Raw genomic sequence first — 18035 nt, 5'->3', positions numbered from 1 at the left:
CGCCAGCCGAAGGAATATTTTTAAAGGCAGTGGCAGGAGGAAGCGGACCTTGGCTGGCGGGGGTTGGGGTCCCCCGCCAGCAAAGGCAGGTGACATCGGCAGGGGGGTCCAGGGCAAAATCTGCGGGGTTCCAGGCCCCCATGGCCCCAAGCAGATACGCCCCTGCCTGGACGTGACTGAAACAGGTCTAACTTAGGAAGTCTTTCTTTTTTAGACCTGGACATTTCTTCCCGTTTTGTTATCATTGTTGGATGTTCTGATTTTGGATCCTCCCTAGTCCCACCCAAACCTGCCCCCTTGCTATCTGGACGTACTGCAGTTTGGATGTCCCTTTTCTGCCTTTGCAAAATCAGGATTTGGATGTTTCAAGCACATGGACGTCCATTTTGGTATTTTGAGATAGCTGTATGCTTCAACAATAATCCCCATTATGTCATAACTTTATGTATGTAAATTACCTCTTATAAACTTGCAACTGGCGTCAATGTACACACTTTGTGGGATGGTGGATACTTTGACAGTTAGTGTGCACAAGGTAGAGTTTGGACAGAGAGAAAAATTATGTTAATAAATTATAAAATAATATAATTTACCCATGTCCTTGTTAACAGCTAGGCACTGGTGTGAGAAGGTGCATTTTTGTCCACTTCTGCTAGCATTTTATAAAGATACTTGTCTTTATAAAATAGGTTTAGAACAGCTGCTTAGAACTGGTGCACCTTGCATTCGGGAAGTTAAGACTCTATAATATGGTGTGAAGATATCTACATACACCGGAAGAGTCCAGATAAGTAACCACTGCCAGTATTTGCACTGTTATGTGAGTAGTTATATAGCAAGAAAGGCAGTAGGAACTGCCATCAACAGAAGCTGATAATCTTGAATTTTGAAAAGACATGATAAAAACTAAAAAAAGAAGAAGCTTATAGAAAAAAAAGGAAAATTATTACAATTAAGATTGTGATCATTTGAAGGTAGGAAGGGGGTCTTGTCAATGATTACAAGTTGTCACAAAAGGGTTCTCACCATTGAGTGAGCAAAAAGAGATTACTCAGTGACTATATATGAGACTTCCCCCTATAAATATAAAAATATAAATAAAAAATATATATAAGAACAATTAAAGAAAGAACATAACAATACTTCACTCCAGATCATTCTGTCTACCAATAAGTGCTTTATTGGCCTAATAAAAGATAGCATAGAGGGGCATAATCGAAAGGGACGCCCAAGTTTTGTTGAGGACATCCTTGCAAAACATCCCGATGGAGGGGTGGGGAAACCCATATTATCGAAACAAGATGGACATCCATCTTTCGTTTCGATAATACGGTCGGGGACCCCCAAATCTGGAAATTTAGGTCATCCCTAGAGATGGTCGTCCCTAGACTTGGTCATTTCTGATTTTCGGTGATAATGGAAACCAAGGATGTCCATCTCAGAAACGATCAATTGCAAGCCCTTTGGTCCTGGGAGGAGCCAGCATTTCTAGTGCACTGGTCCCCCTGACATGCCAGGACACCAACCGGGCACCCTAGGGGGTACTGCAGTGGACTTCAGAAATTGCTCCCAGGTACATAGCTCCCTTACCTTGTGTGCTGAGCGCCCAACCCCCCCTAAAACCCACTACCCACAACTGTACACCACTACCATAGCCCTTACGGGTGAAGGGCACCTATATGTGGGTACAGTGGGTTTGTAGTGGGTTTTGGAGGGCTCGCTATTTCCTCCACAAACGTAACAGGTAGGGAGGGGGATGGGCCTGGGTCCGCCTGCCTGAAGTGCACTGCACCCACTAAAACTGCTCCAGGGACCTGCATACCGCTGTCATGGACCTGAGTATGACATCTGAGGCTGGCAAAAAATATTTTGAAAGATATTTTTTGAGGGTGGGAGGGGGTTACCTACAAATGTACTCAGTCTGCTGCCCCTCACTACCTCTCTACCCTCATCTTCCTTTATGTTCCCACCCGAAACCTCCGTTCACAGGACAAATCCCTCCTCTCAGTACCCTTCTCCACCACTGCCAACTCCAGGCTCCACCCATTCTGCCTCGCCTCACCCTATGCCTGGAACAACCTTCCTGAGCCCTTACGTCAAGCCCCCTCCCTGCCCATCTTCAAGTCTTTGCTTAAAGCCCACCTCTTCAATGCTGCCTTCGGCACCTAACTCTTACCTTCAGGATATCCAGACTGCCCCAATTTGACTGCCCTTATCGAACTGACTATTCACTTGTCCTTTAGATTGTAAGCTCTTTGAGCAGGGACTGACCTTTTATGTTAAATTGTACAGCGCTGCGTAACCCTAGTAGCGCTTTAGAAATGTTAAGTAGTAGTAGTAGTAGTGGTTAGTGACCACTGGGGGAGTAAGAGGAGGTCACCCCCGATTCTCTCTGGTGGTCATTTGGTCATTTTGGCCACCTTTTTGTGCCTTGGTCGTAAGAAAAACAGGACCAGGTAAAGTCGTCCAAGTGCTCGTTAGGGACGCCCTTTTTTTTCCATTATGGGTCGAGGACATCCAATGTGTTAGGAACGCCCAAGTCCTACCGTCACTACAGCTCCACCACACCCCCTTGAACTTTGGCCATTCCTGCGACGGAAAGCAGTTGGGGACATCCAAAATCGGCTTTCGATTATACCGATTTGGACGACCCTGTGAAAAGAACGCCCATCTTCCGATTTGAGTCGAAAGATGGGCGCCCTTCTCTTTTGAAAATGCGCATGATAGCCTGTTAAGATTTCGGTTTTCCTTATGACACATACAGCAACTGCAAACTCTGAATGAAAACACATTTTAAAAACTAGTACCTTATATAGTGCAAAAGTCCGAACACAATACGTTGCCAGCTCAACGGTGTCCAGAAGTGTAACTTGGATCAGCCCGTAGGTTTCAGTTCCTCTGCTGGGCCAATACTGATCACATTTTACCTGTAACAAATATTCCAAACATTCACTGAATTGTCAGCATTCCAGAGCTTAACAAACAAAAACCCATTAGGCTTTTAGAAATCATTTTCTGACATTTTAATTTTTCATAAGATCACAACTATACCTTTCAAAGCCTGAATACCCATTTAATTTTCTAATTCACCAATTCACAAAAAAAATATTCTTCTTAGTCTGATAAGAAAAATGGATTCCAGTTTATGCACAATGCTACTGAATTTGGCAACCGCAATAAAGGTTTTTATATGTCTGTGTGTGTGTGTGTCTCTCTCTCTATATATATATATATCTATACACACACGTATAAAAAACAAAACATTTCAACTTCGTGAAAACAATTCTAGAACATTATCTAAAAATTGTACATGCTTCAAAGAAATAGATAAAACAATTTCCTTTTCAATCTGAATGCAATGAAAATGGGCACACATTACCCCCCCCCCCCAATTTTTTTTTTAAATATTAAGGGCAGCATTGCTTTAAAACATGGCTTGTGTATTTAAAGATATTCAGTACTGAACTGTACAAAGATACCAGCTATGAAATTCAGTTATATAGAGGGAGATTCTATATATGGTGCCTAAAATATCGGCTCAGAAGTCAATGCCTAGATTTAGGCGCTGTATATAGAAAACAGTTGATATCTCAAAGCCTAAAACTACGTGCTTCCATTTATACCAATGAAAACATGGCGTAAATCCCGGCATGTAGATTTAGGCGCACTGGGCCATATTCTATAACTACGCGCGTAAATTTCAGAATACCCATGTAATGCCCATTTCACTGCCTATATCCACACCCCTTGTTTGCCTGTGTGCATTAGAAGTTAGGCGCACTGTGTTATAGAATGCGCTTAGCGATTTGTGCGCATAAATTCTAATTATTGCCAATTAGTGCTCATTATTACTTGCTAAGAGCTGTTATCAACGATGATTAGCTTATTAAGCCAAGCAGGTTAGTGTGTTGTTATAGAATATGCTTGGATTTTGGCGATCTCTAGGCATGCTATATAGAATCCGGGGGATAATGGCTGCCAAAGTTTTGGTGCTAATACTTGTATAACTATCCAAACAACTTAGGGTAACTATTTTGCTATCCCAGTTTATCCAGATAGTAATCCAGATACTGGTGTTGAATACTGAATAACTTTCAGCTCTATCTTGGTTCCTTCTCACAGACCACCTCAGTGCTATTTGGATAGTTCCAGGATGGTAAGCAAACATTTTCAGTGGCATCAGTTAGATAATACCACTGAAAATAAGTGACTGGCCCTAGAGCCAGTCCTGCTTTGATAAGTTCCACTGACATTTTATGCAATGAGACCTAGTTTCTGAAAACTGGAGTTAACAGTAAAATAACCCTTCTTCAAAGTAGCCCATGTTGATAATTTTCATCCTTAATGACTATATTTAATTTAAAGCAAAACACATTTATTTTCAAGAAAAATGTGGGCACACAGCCTATGCACATGAAGAGGTGGGCTGGCCTGACATACTTTTTTCCCCAATATTGTCAAGAATCACGTTCCATACCATAAAGATTCTGAATAGCAGACAACCAGTGTAACTAAAATAAACAACATCTTGACTTGACTCAGGTGAAAACAGTAAAATAGGTCTGAGCTACTTAAGAAAACATAGGGGCCCTTTTAATAAAGTGCTGTAAATGCTCATCAAGTGAACTAGTGCGCACTGTTAGCACACTGCTGCTCTAATGGTTCATGGCCACTAATTTAAGTGCAACCATGTGATATGTCATTGCTGTTAACGTACAGTAAAGGTTCTCAGCCGTGACTGCGCTAGATATATTCTGGGAATGCCCCAACTGCTACTGCAGAGACTGTGCAAATACTGCTCTGTAACTGCCGGACCCTTAGACACTCATTGAAAATCATCCATGCTATTTGCAGCTGAAGAATTGGAGATGCACTTCACTTAGGGTGCATGTTCTACAAGACTAATGAAAATAAAGACTTTTGGTATGTCTCTTCTGCTTGAGAGAAGAAATAACCCTTTAGATAAGTGGATCCCAAACCTGTTCTGGGGACTCCCCAGCAAGTCAGGTTTTCATGATACCCACAATGAATATGAATGAGAACAGGGCTGGATGGGAAGCCCCAAGGACAGGTTTGGGAACATTGCTTTAGATAATAAGTATTGCCATACTGGGACAGACGAAAGGTCCATCAAGCCCAGCATTCTATTACCAGCAGTGGCCAAAACAGGTTAAAAGTACCTGGCAAGATCCCAAAAGAGTACAATACATTTTATACTGCTTATCCTAGAAATAAGCAGTGGATTGTCCCCAAGTCCATTTTAATAATGGTCTATAGACTTTTCCTTTAGGAAGCGATCCGAACCTTTTTTAAACCCTGCTAAGCTAACCACCTTTATCCATAAATACTAGGACTAGGGGGCACACAATTAAACTACAAACTAGTAAATTTAAAACAAATCAGAGAAAATATTTCTTCACTCAACATGTAATTAAGCTCTAGAATTCATTACCAAAGAATGTGGTAGAGTAAACAAACAATTCACATCTACCCGTTCCACTCCACTCATTATTTTATAGACTGCTATCATATCTCCCCTCAGCTATCTTTTCTCCAAGCTGAAGTGCCCAAACGCTTTAGCCTTTCCTCATAGGGAAGTTGTCCCATCCCCTTTATCATTTTCGTTGCCCTTCTCTGCAACTTTTCTAATTCCACTATATCTTTTTTGAGATGCGGTGATCAGAATTGAACACAATATTTGAGGTGTGGTCACACCATGGAGCAATACAAAACCATTATAACGTCCTCATTTTTGTTTTCCATTCCTTTCCTAATAATACCTAATATTCTAATTGCTTTCTTAGCCGCCGCCACTGCACACTGAGCAGAGGGTTTCAACGTATCATCAACAATGATGCCTAGATCCCTTTCCTAGTCAGTGACTCCTAATGTGGAACCTTGCATTACATAACTATAATTCAGGTTCATCTTTCCCACATGCATCACTTTGCACTTCCTCACATTAAATGTCATCTGCCATTTAGATGACTAGTATCCCAGTCTCGTAAGGTCCTCTTGTAATTTTTCTCAATTCTCTTGCGATTTAACAACTTTGAATAACTTTGTGTCATCAGCAAATTTAATTACCTCACTAGTTACTCCCATCTCTAGATCATTTATAAATGTGTTAAAAAGAAGTGATCCCAGCACAGACCCCTGGGGAACCCTATTATCTACCCTTCTCCGTTGACAATACTGACCATTTAACCCTACTTTCTGTTTTCTATATTTTAACCCGTTTTTAATCCACACTACCGCCTAGCCCATGACTCTTTAATTTCCTCTGGAGTCTTTTAGAGGTACTTTGTCAAACGCCTTTTGAAAATCCAGATACACAATATCGACTGGCTCACCTTTATTTACATGTTTGTTCACCCCTTCAAAACATGTAATAGATTGGTGAGGCAAGAGTTCCCTTCACTAAATCTATGTTGGCTTTGTCTCATTAATCCATGCTTTTAAATATGCTCTGTAATTTTGTTCTTTATAATAGTCTCTACCATTTTGCGTCAGGCTCACTGGTCTATAATTTCCCGGATCTCCTCTGGAACCTTTTTAAAAAATTGGCGTTACATTGGCCACCCTTCAATCTTCCAGTACCATGACTGATTTTAAAGATAAATTAAATATTACTAACAATAGTTCCACAAATTCATTTTTCATTTCTATTAGTCCTCTGGGATGAATACCATCCAGTCCAGATTTGCTACTCGTCAATTTGTCAAAGTGTGCCATTACATCCTCCAGGCTTATAGAAATGTCATTCAGTTTCTCAGACTCGTCAGTTTTGAATACCATTTCTGGCGTCGATATCTCTCCCAAATCTTCCTCGGTGAAGACCGAAGCAAAGAATTAATTTAATCTCTTTGCTATAGCTTTGTCTTCCCTGAGTGCCCCTTTTACCCCCCGGTCATCTAGCGGTCCAACCGATTCTGTTGCCAGCTTCTTGCTCTTAATATACCTAAAAAAATGTTTATTATGTGTTTTTGCTTCAAACACAATCTGTTTTTCAAAATCCCTCTTTGCCTTCCTTATCAGTGCTCTGCATTTGAATTGCCATTCCTTATTATTTTCAGTTAGATCCTTACATTTTCTGAAGGATTTTCATTTAGCTCTAATAGCTTCCTCCACCTCACTTTTTAACCATGCCGGTTGACATTTGGTCTTCCTTCCTCCTTTTATAATACATAGAATATATTTTGACTGGGCTTCCAGGATAGTATTTTTGAACAGCATCTACGCCTGATGTAAATTTTTGACCTTTGTAGCTGCTCCTCTAAGTTTTTTTTTCACTGTTCTTCTCATTTTATCATGGTCTCCTTTTTGAAAGTTAAATGCTAATGTACTGGATTTCCTGTGTGTATTTACTCCAAAGAAAATATCAAAACTAATGATATTATGATCACTGTTATCAAGTGGCCCCAGCACCATTACCTCCTGCCCCAGATCATGTGCTCCACTAAGGACTAGGTCTAGAATTTTTTCCTTTTCTTTTGGGCTCCTGTACCAGCTGCTCCATAAAGCACTCCTTGATTTTGTCAAGGAATTAACCTTCCTAGCATGCCCTGATGTTTTATTGTTCACTCAGAGATATAAAGAAAACAAAGAAGCAACAAGGGAAACAATTCCAGGATGCTTAGTGTCAACTATTTCAAATGCCATCGCATTTCTGCACAGTTTAAAAAGAATGGCAACAAGAAAATATGTGTACAGAGAAAGGACAATTTCCAGCCTTCTTGCTAAGCTGCAGGTCTGCAGATATGTGACAACTACAGACCTGAAAGCAGATTTTAAAAGAGAGGATCTCCAGAGGGTTTCCCTTTTAAAAACTGCAATGGAACCAGTTCACTGCAAATGCAAATTACCCAAGGATAAACAGGAGGAAGGCAAGGAGATTTCAAAATGAAATTCCAATGAATTGCACCCCTTGGTGACAAGAAAAAAAGAGGGGGGGGGGGGGGAATCCTAAACAAAAGAAATCCAGGAAGGGAATGCAGTGCTGTCTCCTCCTTACTGAGGCTTCCCAGAGTTAATAATGACAGTTTCTTTACAAATCACAGGGGGCAGAAGATACTTGGAAAAACTGTAGCCAAAACAGGCACATTTTATTTATTTATTTATTAATCGAGATTTATTAATCGCCTTTATGAAGAGATTCACTCAAGGCGGTGTACAGCAGGTTTGATACAAAACTTACAATTCTGTTAACAGCATAACAATAGTAAAATAACCAAGAATAAATACAAATACAATAAATGAGGTAAACTTGAAAACAGTACATTGAAACCTAATAATAGAACTACCATGAAACAGTATCAAAAATATACATATTTAGCACCTAATAAGAATGCTCTAGAACATTCAACTAACACCGATATGATGCTAAAGATGTTCTACCATATGGCTTAACATATTGCAGCTCCAGAGGACGGCGCCTCCTCCGGACTGGCATCAGAGGCGGGAGGACGCTCCCCGCGCACGTTCAGAGACGAGGAATCGCCGTGCAGCTGATCACTCGCCAGGACTAAGTGGAGCGGCGGGAGAGAAGGGCACTGCACGCCGAGTGGCCGCCTAGGGGTGAAGCCCGACAGCGGCCCATTTACCAGCCCGACCCTGCGGCCCGATCACTGTTGAGTCCACATCAGTCGCGGCGGCTGCGAAGCCTTCTGACTGAAAGGCCCACACCCACCCTGCACGAAACCAGAGCCCTGCAAAATACATCCTCTCACCACACCGAGACTGTCCCGCTGAGATCCCTGCATCCAACCAGCGTGGAAGTTCTCAGACTCCTGCAGCCAACCTCGATCTACTATTTATCAGCGAAACCTGGATCCACAATCATAAGGACCCCATAATCTTAGATCTATGCCCCCCAGGCTACAAAATCACTCACTGGACAAGAAAAGGAAAAAGAGGAGGAGGCATTGCACTAATCTAGAGATCCCACTTCACCGTAACAACAACAGCCGAGTCTATAACACCACAACTTGAAATCACCTCAGTTAGAATCTACCGTACTACCTTGATTGACCACCTAAATGTTGTCTTGTTTTATAGACCACCAAATAACTGGCAATAATGCCAACCACACTTCATGGAGGATTTCATATCGAATACCTGTGTATCTAACTCCAATCTATTTATAATAGGGGACATAAACCTACACCTAGAAGACCCTAACACAACCAATGAACGTGAATGCAAGGATTTACTGGCCTAATATGCAAGCAACCCATATTAAAAGACACACACTCGACTTCATCACACACAAACTATCCTCAGATTTAAACCTAATACTAACAGATACAAAATGGACAGACATACCATGGTCAGACCACCACAAATGAAACCTATCCCTACAATGGCAAAAAAAAGGCTCATACCACAAGCAAGAACGCACAACCTACACCACGAGAGGCCAGATTGACCCTGTAACATTCTGGCAACAGATCTACAAGAACGAATGGATAGCACAAACAGACTCCAAACACTACCTCCTAAACTGGGACAACAGATGCAGGAGCATATTATACAAAATTGCACGATTACAAACAAGAACCTCACAAAGACACATCTAGATACTATGGTTTAAACGAAGAACTGAAAAAATTAAAACACAAGTAAGGAGACTTGAACGAGCATGGAAAAAAATGAAAGATGAATATCACTTAATGCATGGAAACAAAAGCAAAAAAAAATACAAATATACAGTAAGACAAACCAGGGGCGTATCTGCGTGGGGCCTCAGGGGCCTGGGCCCCCGCAGATTTCGCCCTGGACCCCCCTACCGCTGCCAACCCTCCCCCTCCGTTGCTGTCGCCTACCTTCGCTGGCGGGGGACCCCAACCCCCGCCAGCCGAGGTCAGCATCCTCCTGCCGCTGCCGGCTGCCTGTAAAAGAATTCCGTCAGCTGGCGGGGGACCCCCAAACCCCGCCAGCCAAGCCGAGGTCCTTTCATTTCTTCACTAAACCTGGGGCGCCGAAAGTTTCTTCTGAGTCTGACGTCCCCCGCCAGCTGACGGAATTCTTTTACAGGCAGCCTGCAGCGGCAGGAGGATGCGGACCTCGGCTGGCGGGGGTTGGGGTCCCCCGCCAGCGAAGGTAGGCGACAGCAACGGCGGGGGGAGATTGGCAATGGCAGCGGCTGGGGGGAGGGGGATCGGCAATGGCGGCGGCGGCGGCTATAATGTGCCCCCTCACTCTGGCCCTGGCCCCCCCTACCGCCGCAGTTCAGATACGCCCCTGAGACAAACCAAAAGGTCATACTACAAATCCAAAATAGGGCCAGACTACAAAGACACACAAAGCTGTGGTAACAGTGAAAAGCGTCCCGTTGGTTATCTCCGAGTGATTTTCAACATGCCGCCTGGGTTTAAATAAAGATAACGACTGGCGCTTTGATTTTTGCAAGACTGATTTTTACAAGGCAGCTTTTTATGAGTGGCTGAGTTTCAAACAGTGAAAACTACTAGCACAGCATATATAAGAGTGAAGTTTAAATGTTGGGTGCACTGTGATTTTTGTATGAAGAGCAGCTATTTCAATAAACATTTTGATATTTTCTCTGCACTATTTTGGAAGACCTCATTTTTTGATTCACTTTTGGGTTTGCCAGGTGCATGCACACAGGAGCTGAGCTGACTGCGAAACACTTCTGCGCAAGCGTCAAGCACATTCCCCCCTTGCTTTCACTTTTACAGCATGCATATAATTTGAATACCATTTCCTTTCAGCATTGATGAGCTAGGTTTATGTCCTATTGCAGTGGTTTCTGCACTACTGACTTATCGCAGAAGTTCTGAACGTCAGCCCATAACTGCACAAATGATAGTGCATGTTAAGTACCGAGCGTTCGCTGCATTATATAGCCACGCCTAGTCCCCTAACACAGTATGTAGTTAACGTGTGACTTAGTACATGCAAACAGTCATACCACTGCAGTAGCTATTAGCACGCTTCTGCCATGGTGGTTAACACACCCTAATTCATGCATTAACAGTTTAATGCAGCTTAGTAAAAGACCCCCAACCCCCAAATTCTAATACTGTACCTAACTTTTGGTGCTCAAATAGAAATTAAGCACCAAAACATTGGAGAAACAGCACCTAAGTTTAGTTAGTGATTTCAAATTTTGTTATATTCGCTACATCTACGATTCTAAGTGCACTTAGGCACTATTCTTTTAAATCAATGCCTACGTATTTTAGCGTGTACCTGCAAATGGGGCATTCCGACTATTTAAGCAAATGCTTTATTGAATACTGTCAGTTAGGTGGACTCATTTACACCTGCCATAGAGCAAGCATGAGTGGTTGTGTCTAAGTTTAATTGCTGACTTATGCTAGTATTCCATAACAAATTTGCTGTGAGAGAATACTAGCTTAGCGCCTAGATTTTTGGCTACCTAACTTTTAGTGTCTTTTACAGCAGTGTTTCCCAAGTCCAGTCCAGGAATACCCCCTTGCCAGTTTTCAGGATATCCACAATGAATATGCACGAACTTGATTTGCAAACACTGCCTCCATTATATGTAAATCTCTTTCGTGCATATTCATTATGGATATCCTGAAAACCTGACTGGTACGGAGTACTCCAGGACTGGACTTGGGGAAACACTCTTTTATAGAACTTTCTCCTTAATATTTAATTCAGTTCCTTTGCATAAAATGGGACTTGAAGTAAAATAACGCATGCTTGTTGAATATGAGTATGCTAATAAGATAGCACCAAATTGTAATGCTCTCTCTTAGTTCAAATTGGGGTGAGTCCAATAACTAGAGTTTATGTATTTTTGTAGGCACAAGTGCAGTAAAAGAAAATTAAAAAAATCAACAAACTCTCTGAAGCATGTCAAAGAAAATAAGGGAAAGGCAAAACAGTTATATACCAGTGAGTCATTAAACCCCATTTCCCATAGGACTTCTAGGTCAGAAAAGGGCCATCCAAGTTGGACATGCACAATTTCTAGTCTATTTGAAAAAAGGCCTGCTGAATGTGGAGCTGTCTGTAATATGTATAGAGCTATGGGAAATACAGATATATTCTTCTAAGGGGGCACTTCCATATCTGGGCCAAAAGTCAGGCACCTAGATGCAATGCGCTGAGTGTAAATTCTGTAACAGCATCTGGGCGCCAAGATTTCGTTATGCATCTAAGTGTCTATGTTAGTCACGCTTACTTACATCATGTCAACAGCATTGTGTAAATGCACACACCTAATTTTAGCATTTTAGCACGTAACTTACAGTATTCTCTAAGTTGCGCATGTAAATGTTGGTCCCACCTTGTCCCACTCACGCTTCTCCCCTGTGAATGCCCCTTGCATTTATGCGCAAAGCAAATTGCATGAGTCACTTATAGAATAGCTCTGAGCACTCACATAGCACTTGTATGCCTAAGTGTACAATTATCTATGTTAAGTGCTAGTACTGTGCACTAGAATTGTAGCAATGTGTTTACATTTAGGCACTAATATTATAGATAGAGGGGGTACATTCACAGTAGAAGCATCAGTTTTGAAAAAAAAAAAAATTCACTGAACGAGCAGTACCTCTCATCATCAGCTTCTAGGTGTATTTCAGAAAACAGCACATATAGCAAGTGCCATTTAAGAAGCTCCTAAAGCAGTGGTATAGCCACAGGGGGACACGGGCCCCACCCACTTTGGACTCAGGCCCACCCAGCAGCAGCACAGCATCTCTCCCTCCAGGAGGTCGGGGGTCACTCAACTCCACTTCCCTGACCCCCCCCCCCCAAGTACCTTAAAATCCATATGTTTTTTGCAAGCAGCAAACAGCTACAAATTCTCCCTGCTCATGCCAGCCTGAGCCTTCCCTCTGATGAAGCGTCCTACTCAGGAGTTAAACATTGATCTGAACACTTTGGTCTAAGGTCTGAACCCCCTGAGGCAGCAGGTTAGGTACCCAGCATCCAGATGACCTTTTGCAGAATAAATATATTTTCTTAATCAAAATGAAAAAAAAAATAACAATTGAAATGTTATATTAAAGTTTTTGGAGGTTTTTTAAGCCCATGATTGAAAACAGAGGTGTATGATGAAAGAACACCCAATGTTTTCCGAAGATTGTTCTTCCGAATTACAATAACTGTGTGAATATTGGACCTCACATTCAAGATATATTGACTGTACACTTTTAGTGAAGTTTATGTGATTTATTTTTATATATGGACATATATACACAATATTAAGGGCAATTTCCAGAAAAGTAATTTGCCCAGGTAAATGAGCTGTTTGAAAATTGCCCACCCTTTTTGCAGGTGAAAATAAGCATTGATGGTTCTATGAGTTAGTGTGGCTGTCAGGACCTATTGCTTTGCTTTGACTGTAGCTGGTCTTTGCTGCCTAAAGTGACTGTCTAGTCTTCCGTAATGGTTGGGTGGCCCTAAGTAAAGGACTTGACTAGGTGGAGGATAATCCATCATAAAATACTGGAGATTTCAAGTTCTGTTCTGGCCATAGTTTGAATACATTTAATCCATTTTTGTTGCACAGTTACAGCTAAAAGGGTCAAAATTCAAAGGGGTTTAACTCCGTAGCTGATATTCAATGGCATACAACCGGCTACTGCTGCTGAATATTAGCTAGTGGCGTAGGAAGGGGGGGGGCAGTGGGGCGGTCCGCCGCTGGGGGGGGTGTCGGCTCCGCTGGTTCCCTGCTCTCTCTGCCCCGGAACAGGTTGTTCCGGGGCAGAGAGAGCAGGGAACCAGCGGAGCCGACGCAGCTCCCAGCGACGTGCAGTTGGGGAGGATCGGCCCTCCCGCCCGCTCCCCGCTTTCCCATGAATCAGGAAGCCAGGTAATGCCGTGTGGTTCAACCTTCAAGGTTTAGGACCATGAACCTGCGGGGGAGGGGTGTGACTGATCCCCTGCACGGACTGAGCCGGCGCTGCTGAGAAAGAATGAAAAACCCGAGGAAACGAGCAGAAGAGGGAGGGGGGTGTTGTGGGGATCGGGGAACCCTATAACAGCAGGGTCGTGCGGGGATCTGGGCAAAAGGAGAGGGTGTGGGCACTGCGGAGATCTAGGTGGGCGAGGGTGCAGGCACTGGGAGGCGCTGTGGGGGACCCAGGTGGCAGGGGGACCAGGATATCAGGAAAGAGGTGGGGGGGGGGATGTGCGCTGAGGGGGGTGTGCGCCGTGCTGCACCCGGGGGGGGGGGGGGTGCGCAGCAGAGACCCGCCCCGGGTGTCAGCCGCCCTCACTACGGCACTGATATTAGCTCTAATTATCCAGTACCAAACTGGCTAGGTTAGGCACCAGAGCAAAGTCTGGGCACAACTGCTACTTAGCTGGTTAATATCAATATTCAGTCCTCTAACCCCCGGACTCTATATAGTGCACTTAGATTTAGGCGCTGAAATTTGTGTGGATTGTGTAACACTGTGCATAACTTAATTGGCTTAACAAGCTAATGAGCACTGATAACAGCAGTTAATAAGCAATAATGATAACTAATTGGCACTGATTAGAATTTAGGCACACAACTTGCTAAGCACATTTTGTAATGTGCGCAGAACTTCTAGCTTCATAGTTTAGAACAGTGAAGGCCAACGGAGGCTGCACAGTTCAAACTTCCTGGGAAACACGGGAATACTTAAGTGGGTAGGAGAAAGCCACTTTCTGCGCTTCCTCCCTCCTTTACTGCAGAACAGATGGAATGGGTGTGCGGATGGGAAAGAGGCCTGGAACCACAAGTTTGAAAAGTGCTGCATTGCTTAACAAACCCAATTATATCCTGAAATATTCTCAATAAAAAGAAACAAGTACTAGAAATGTCCCAGGAGAAATTCCCGCGCAAAATGTAGCTCTAATTAAGAGAATGACAGCAGGTTGCAAACAAGAAATTATTATACTTATAGTGCTGAGAATGCCATTATTATAGAAGTGTAAAACTGTCTGTATCTGTTTTCCTGGTAATTCTACAAATGTTCAATGATTCACAATCATCCTAAGGGATGACATGGATTTAGGTTGGTAACTAAGTAGTTATCCGTCTAGACTCCTTGCGTGAAAATTGTTCTTTACATAGTGGCTGAAAGTACACAATTGGATTTAAACAAGATATTCCTGGGGGTGGGAGTCACTGTGCCCTCTAAGGTGAGTGGGAGTCCTACATTGCTACCGGGGGTGGGGGGATGGAGCTTCAATATTGGTAGGAACAGGCAGGTTCTCTGAAGTCCTTCAGAATTTGCCTGTGCCTCACTATTGAAAATGTGATAGTGAAATAGCACCCTGCACTGACAAGATGGTAGGTGGAAAACTCCCGCTCAGCTTAGAGGAAACAGAGGCGGGGTAAAAAAAAACACCGGGCCCAGAACTGAATATTCAAATGCATGCTCAGTGTACTGTCTCAATTATGCCACCAGCAAAGAGACTAGCCAGCTTATTTTCGAAAGAGAAAGATGCCCATATTTCGACCCAAATCGGGAGATGGGCATCTTTCTCCCCTTGGGCGAACAAATTGGTATAATCTAAAGCCGATTTTGGTCGTCTTCAACTGCACTCCATCGCAGGAACAAACAAAGTGGACAGGGGCGTGTCGGAGGCATGGTGAAGGCGGGACTGGGGCGTGGTTATCGGCCGAGGAGAGATGGGCGTCTTTAGCTGATAATCGAAACAAGAAGGGCGTTTTGGACAAGAATTTGGTCCGCTTTATTTGGACCCTTTTTTTTTCAGGTCCAAGTCTCAAAAAAGTGCCCCAACTGACCAGATGACCACTGGAGGGAATTGGGGATCACCTCCCCTGACTCCCCCAGGGGTCACTAACCCCCTCCCACCAAAAAAAACCCACTTTACAAACTTTTTTTGCCAGCCTCAAATGCCGTACCCACCTCCATGACAGCAGAATGTGTTCTATCCTGTGACAGCCTTTCCCTGGTTCTGATGTGGCTCTCGGGTGAGTGTGACACCTTTTCTGTTATGCGCACTGCAGAGTCACATCAGCAAAGCATTGTGGTGGGTGTAGGGTATTGGGCTCCGTGATTCCACTAGCTTGTGTTAAATGCTCACAATGTTGGTAGTTGGTAGGCTCTACTCCCATGGTGCTTTTCCCTCTGCTTACTGGGTCAGTGTGTGCCCTGTTTTGTTTCCGGTAGTCCATGAGGTAGTGGCCATTTTTGTAAGCCAGTTTTAGCTCCTTTTCATGTGTTACCCACATTACTGAAAGTGGGCATTGCACAGCATTCTGCCAGCTCTGACCTACTGCTAATCTCAGTACCAGGGAGACTCTTTGCCAGTGGGGCACAACCTCTGATCTGCAGTTAACTGTGAGTAAACTTGCTTATTCGAATAAAGGACGTTTTCGGAGACATTAGTCTTCAGGTGTCAACTGGTGTGCCAAGGTTCTACAGCAGCAACAAGTCCTAGAGGCCTGGAGCACTTTTAGTGGGTACTGCAGTGCACTTCAGGCAGGCGGACCCAGGTCCACTCCCCCTACCTGTAACACTTATGCTGGTAAATGGGAGGCCTCCAAAACCCACTGTACCCACATGTAGGTGCCCCCTTCACCCCTAAGTGCTATGGTAGTGTTGTAAATTTGTGGGTAGTGGGTTTTGGGGGAGGGGGTTGGGGGCTCAGCACCCGTGGTAAGGGAGCTATGCATGTGGGAGCTGTTTCTGAAGTCCACCGCACTGACCTCTAGGGTGCCCAGTTGGTGTCCTGGCATGTCAGGGGGGCCAGTGTACTACGAATCCTGGCCCCTCCCACGACCAAATGGCTCGGATTAGGACGTTTTTGAGCTGGCCGGTTTTAGTTTCCATTATCGCAAAAAAAAAAAAAAAGCAAGCTCAGAAATAAACAAACCCATGGCATTTGGTCTGTACAAACCGTATTTTCGAAACAAAACAAAGATGTCCATTTTTTTTCGAAAATACGGTCTGTCCCTCCTCTTCACGTACCCATTTTTGGACATAGACGCCCATGGAGATAGGCGTTCACGTTCGATTATGCCCCTCCACGTGCTAAGAACATTGTTACTTTTCTACTTATGTACCTTGTAGACAAATTTTAGAATGAAATACTGGAAAATGGCCTGTATTTTGGGTCTTATTTTACTTATTTACAATAATGTTTTCCAGTTTGCCAAAATGAACATGTATCTGTAAAACCTGTAATTTATCTGTTGGACACATTCCCAGCAGTTTCTCATTGAGATAACGCAGAGAAAAATGTTTTCATATGGGTTAACTGCATTACAAGTAAAGCAATACAGTTTAGTGACATTGAAGTAGTGTTAACTGTGTGTTAATAGTTAAAGTAAATATCTCTGTGTTTACTGTAAGGCACAGCCCCTACCCATTCCCTGACTTTTTCTGTGTTAGGTGTTTAATGCAGAAATTGGTGGTTGTTATGTGGTATGACACCACATCAACTCTTAGTGTGCATTAACAGTCATGTTAACATTTAACACAGCTTAGGAAATAGCCCCTTTATTTGCAGAATATTTATTTATTTATTTTGGTGCATTTGTACCCCACACTTTCCCACATAAGCAGGCGCAGTGTGGCTTACATAAATCATGAGCATACAATTCAATATGGAGAAGGCACAGAAACAGGATGCGGAAGGAGGGGAAGGTACACGGGACGACACGGGTAAATGACAGGGGTGAGGAGTCAACAAATGGAAGAGGTAAACTGAGGATTAGCCAGGGGGATAAGCCTTGGCAAATAAGAAGGTCTTCAAGGACTTCTTGAACTGCTGATCATCGGCAAGCTCCTTAAGCTGTTGTGGCAGGACATTCCAGGATTGCGTGCTGATGTAAGGAAAGGACGAAACATAAAGAGTCTTGTATTTTACATGCCGATAGGTGGGGTAATGTAGTTGGAGGTAAGTCCTTGCAGCGCTCTGGGCATTTCTGGAAGGCAGGTCAATTAGAGAAAGCATGTACTCAGGGGCTTCACCATAGATGATCTTGTGTGGAAGTGAACAGATTTTAAATGAAATACGGTCCTTGACAGGGAGCCAGTGTAGTTGAAAACGGAGCGGCTGAGCAGGAACAAAGTGAGATTTCCCTA

At 43.3% G+C, this 18035-nt stretch overlaps 1 protein-coding gene across 12 annotated transcripts in view; it reads right to left on the bottom strand.

Moving 5' to 3' along the window:
• The window catches only part of PTPRD (protein tyrosine phosphatase receptor type D), a 1064164-nt gene that overhangs the window by 119308 nt on the left and 926821 nt on the right, over window positions 1-18035 (bottom strand). For all 12 annotated transcript variants that reach the window (XM_030194293.1, XM_030194296.1, XM_030194294.1 and 9 more), the window contains one exon: window positions 2808-2927. In XM_030194293.1, the coding sequence (XP_030050153.1) occupies window positions 2808-2927 (120 nt within the window). The remainder of the gene's footprint in view (window positions 1-2807; window positions 2928-18035) is intronic.

Source organism: Microcaecilia unicolor, chromosome 2, assembly GCF_901765095.1.
Source record: "Microcaecilia unicolor chromosome 2, aMicUni1.1, whole genome shotgun sequence".
Lineage (NCBI taxonomy): Eukaryota > Metazoa > Chordata > Amphibia > Gymnophiona > Siphonopidae > Microcaecilia > Microcaecilia unicolor.
The sequence above is the reverse complement of the archived record's forward strand: the minus strand, read 5'-3'. Positions and strand labels throughout refer to the sequence as shown.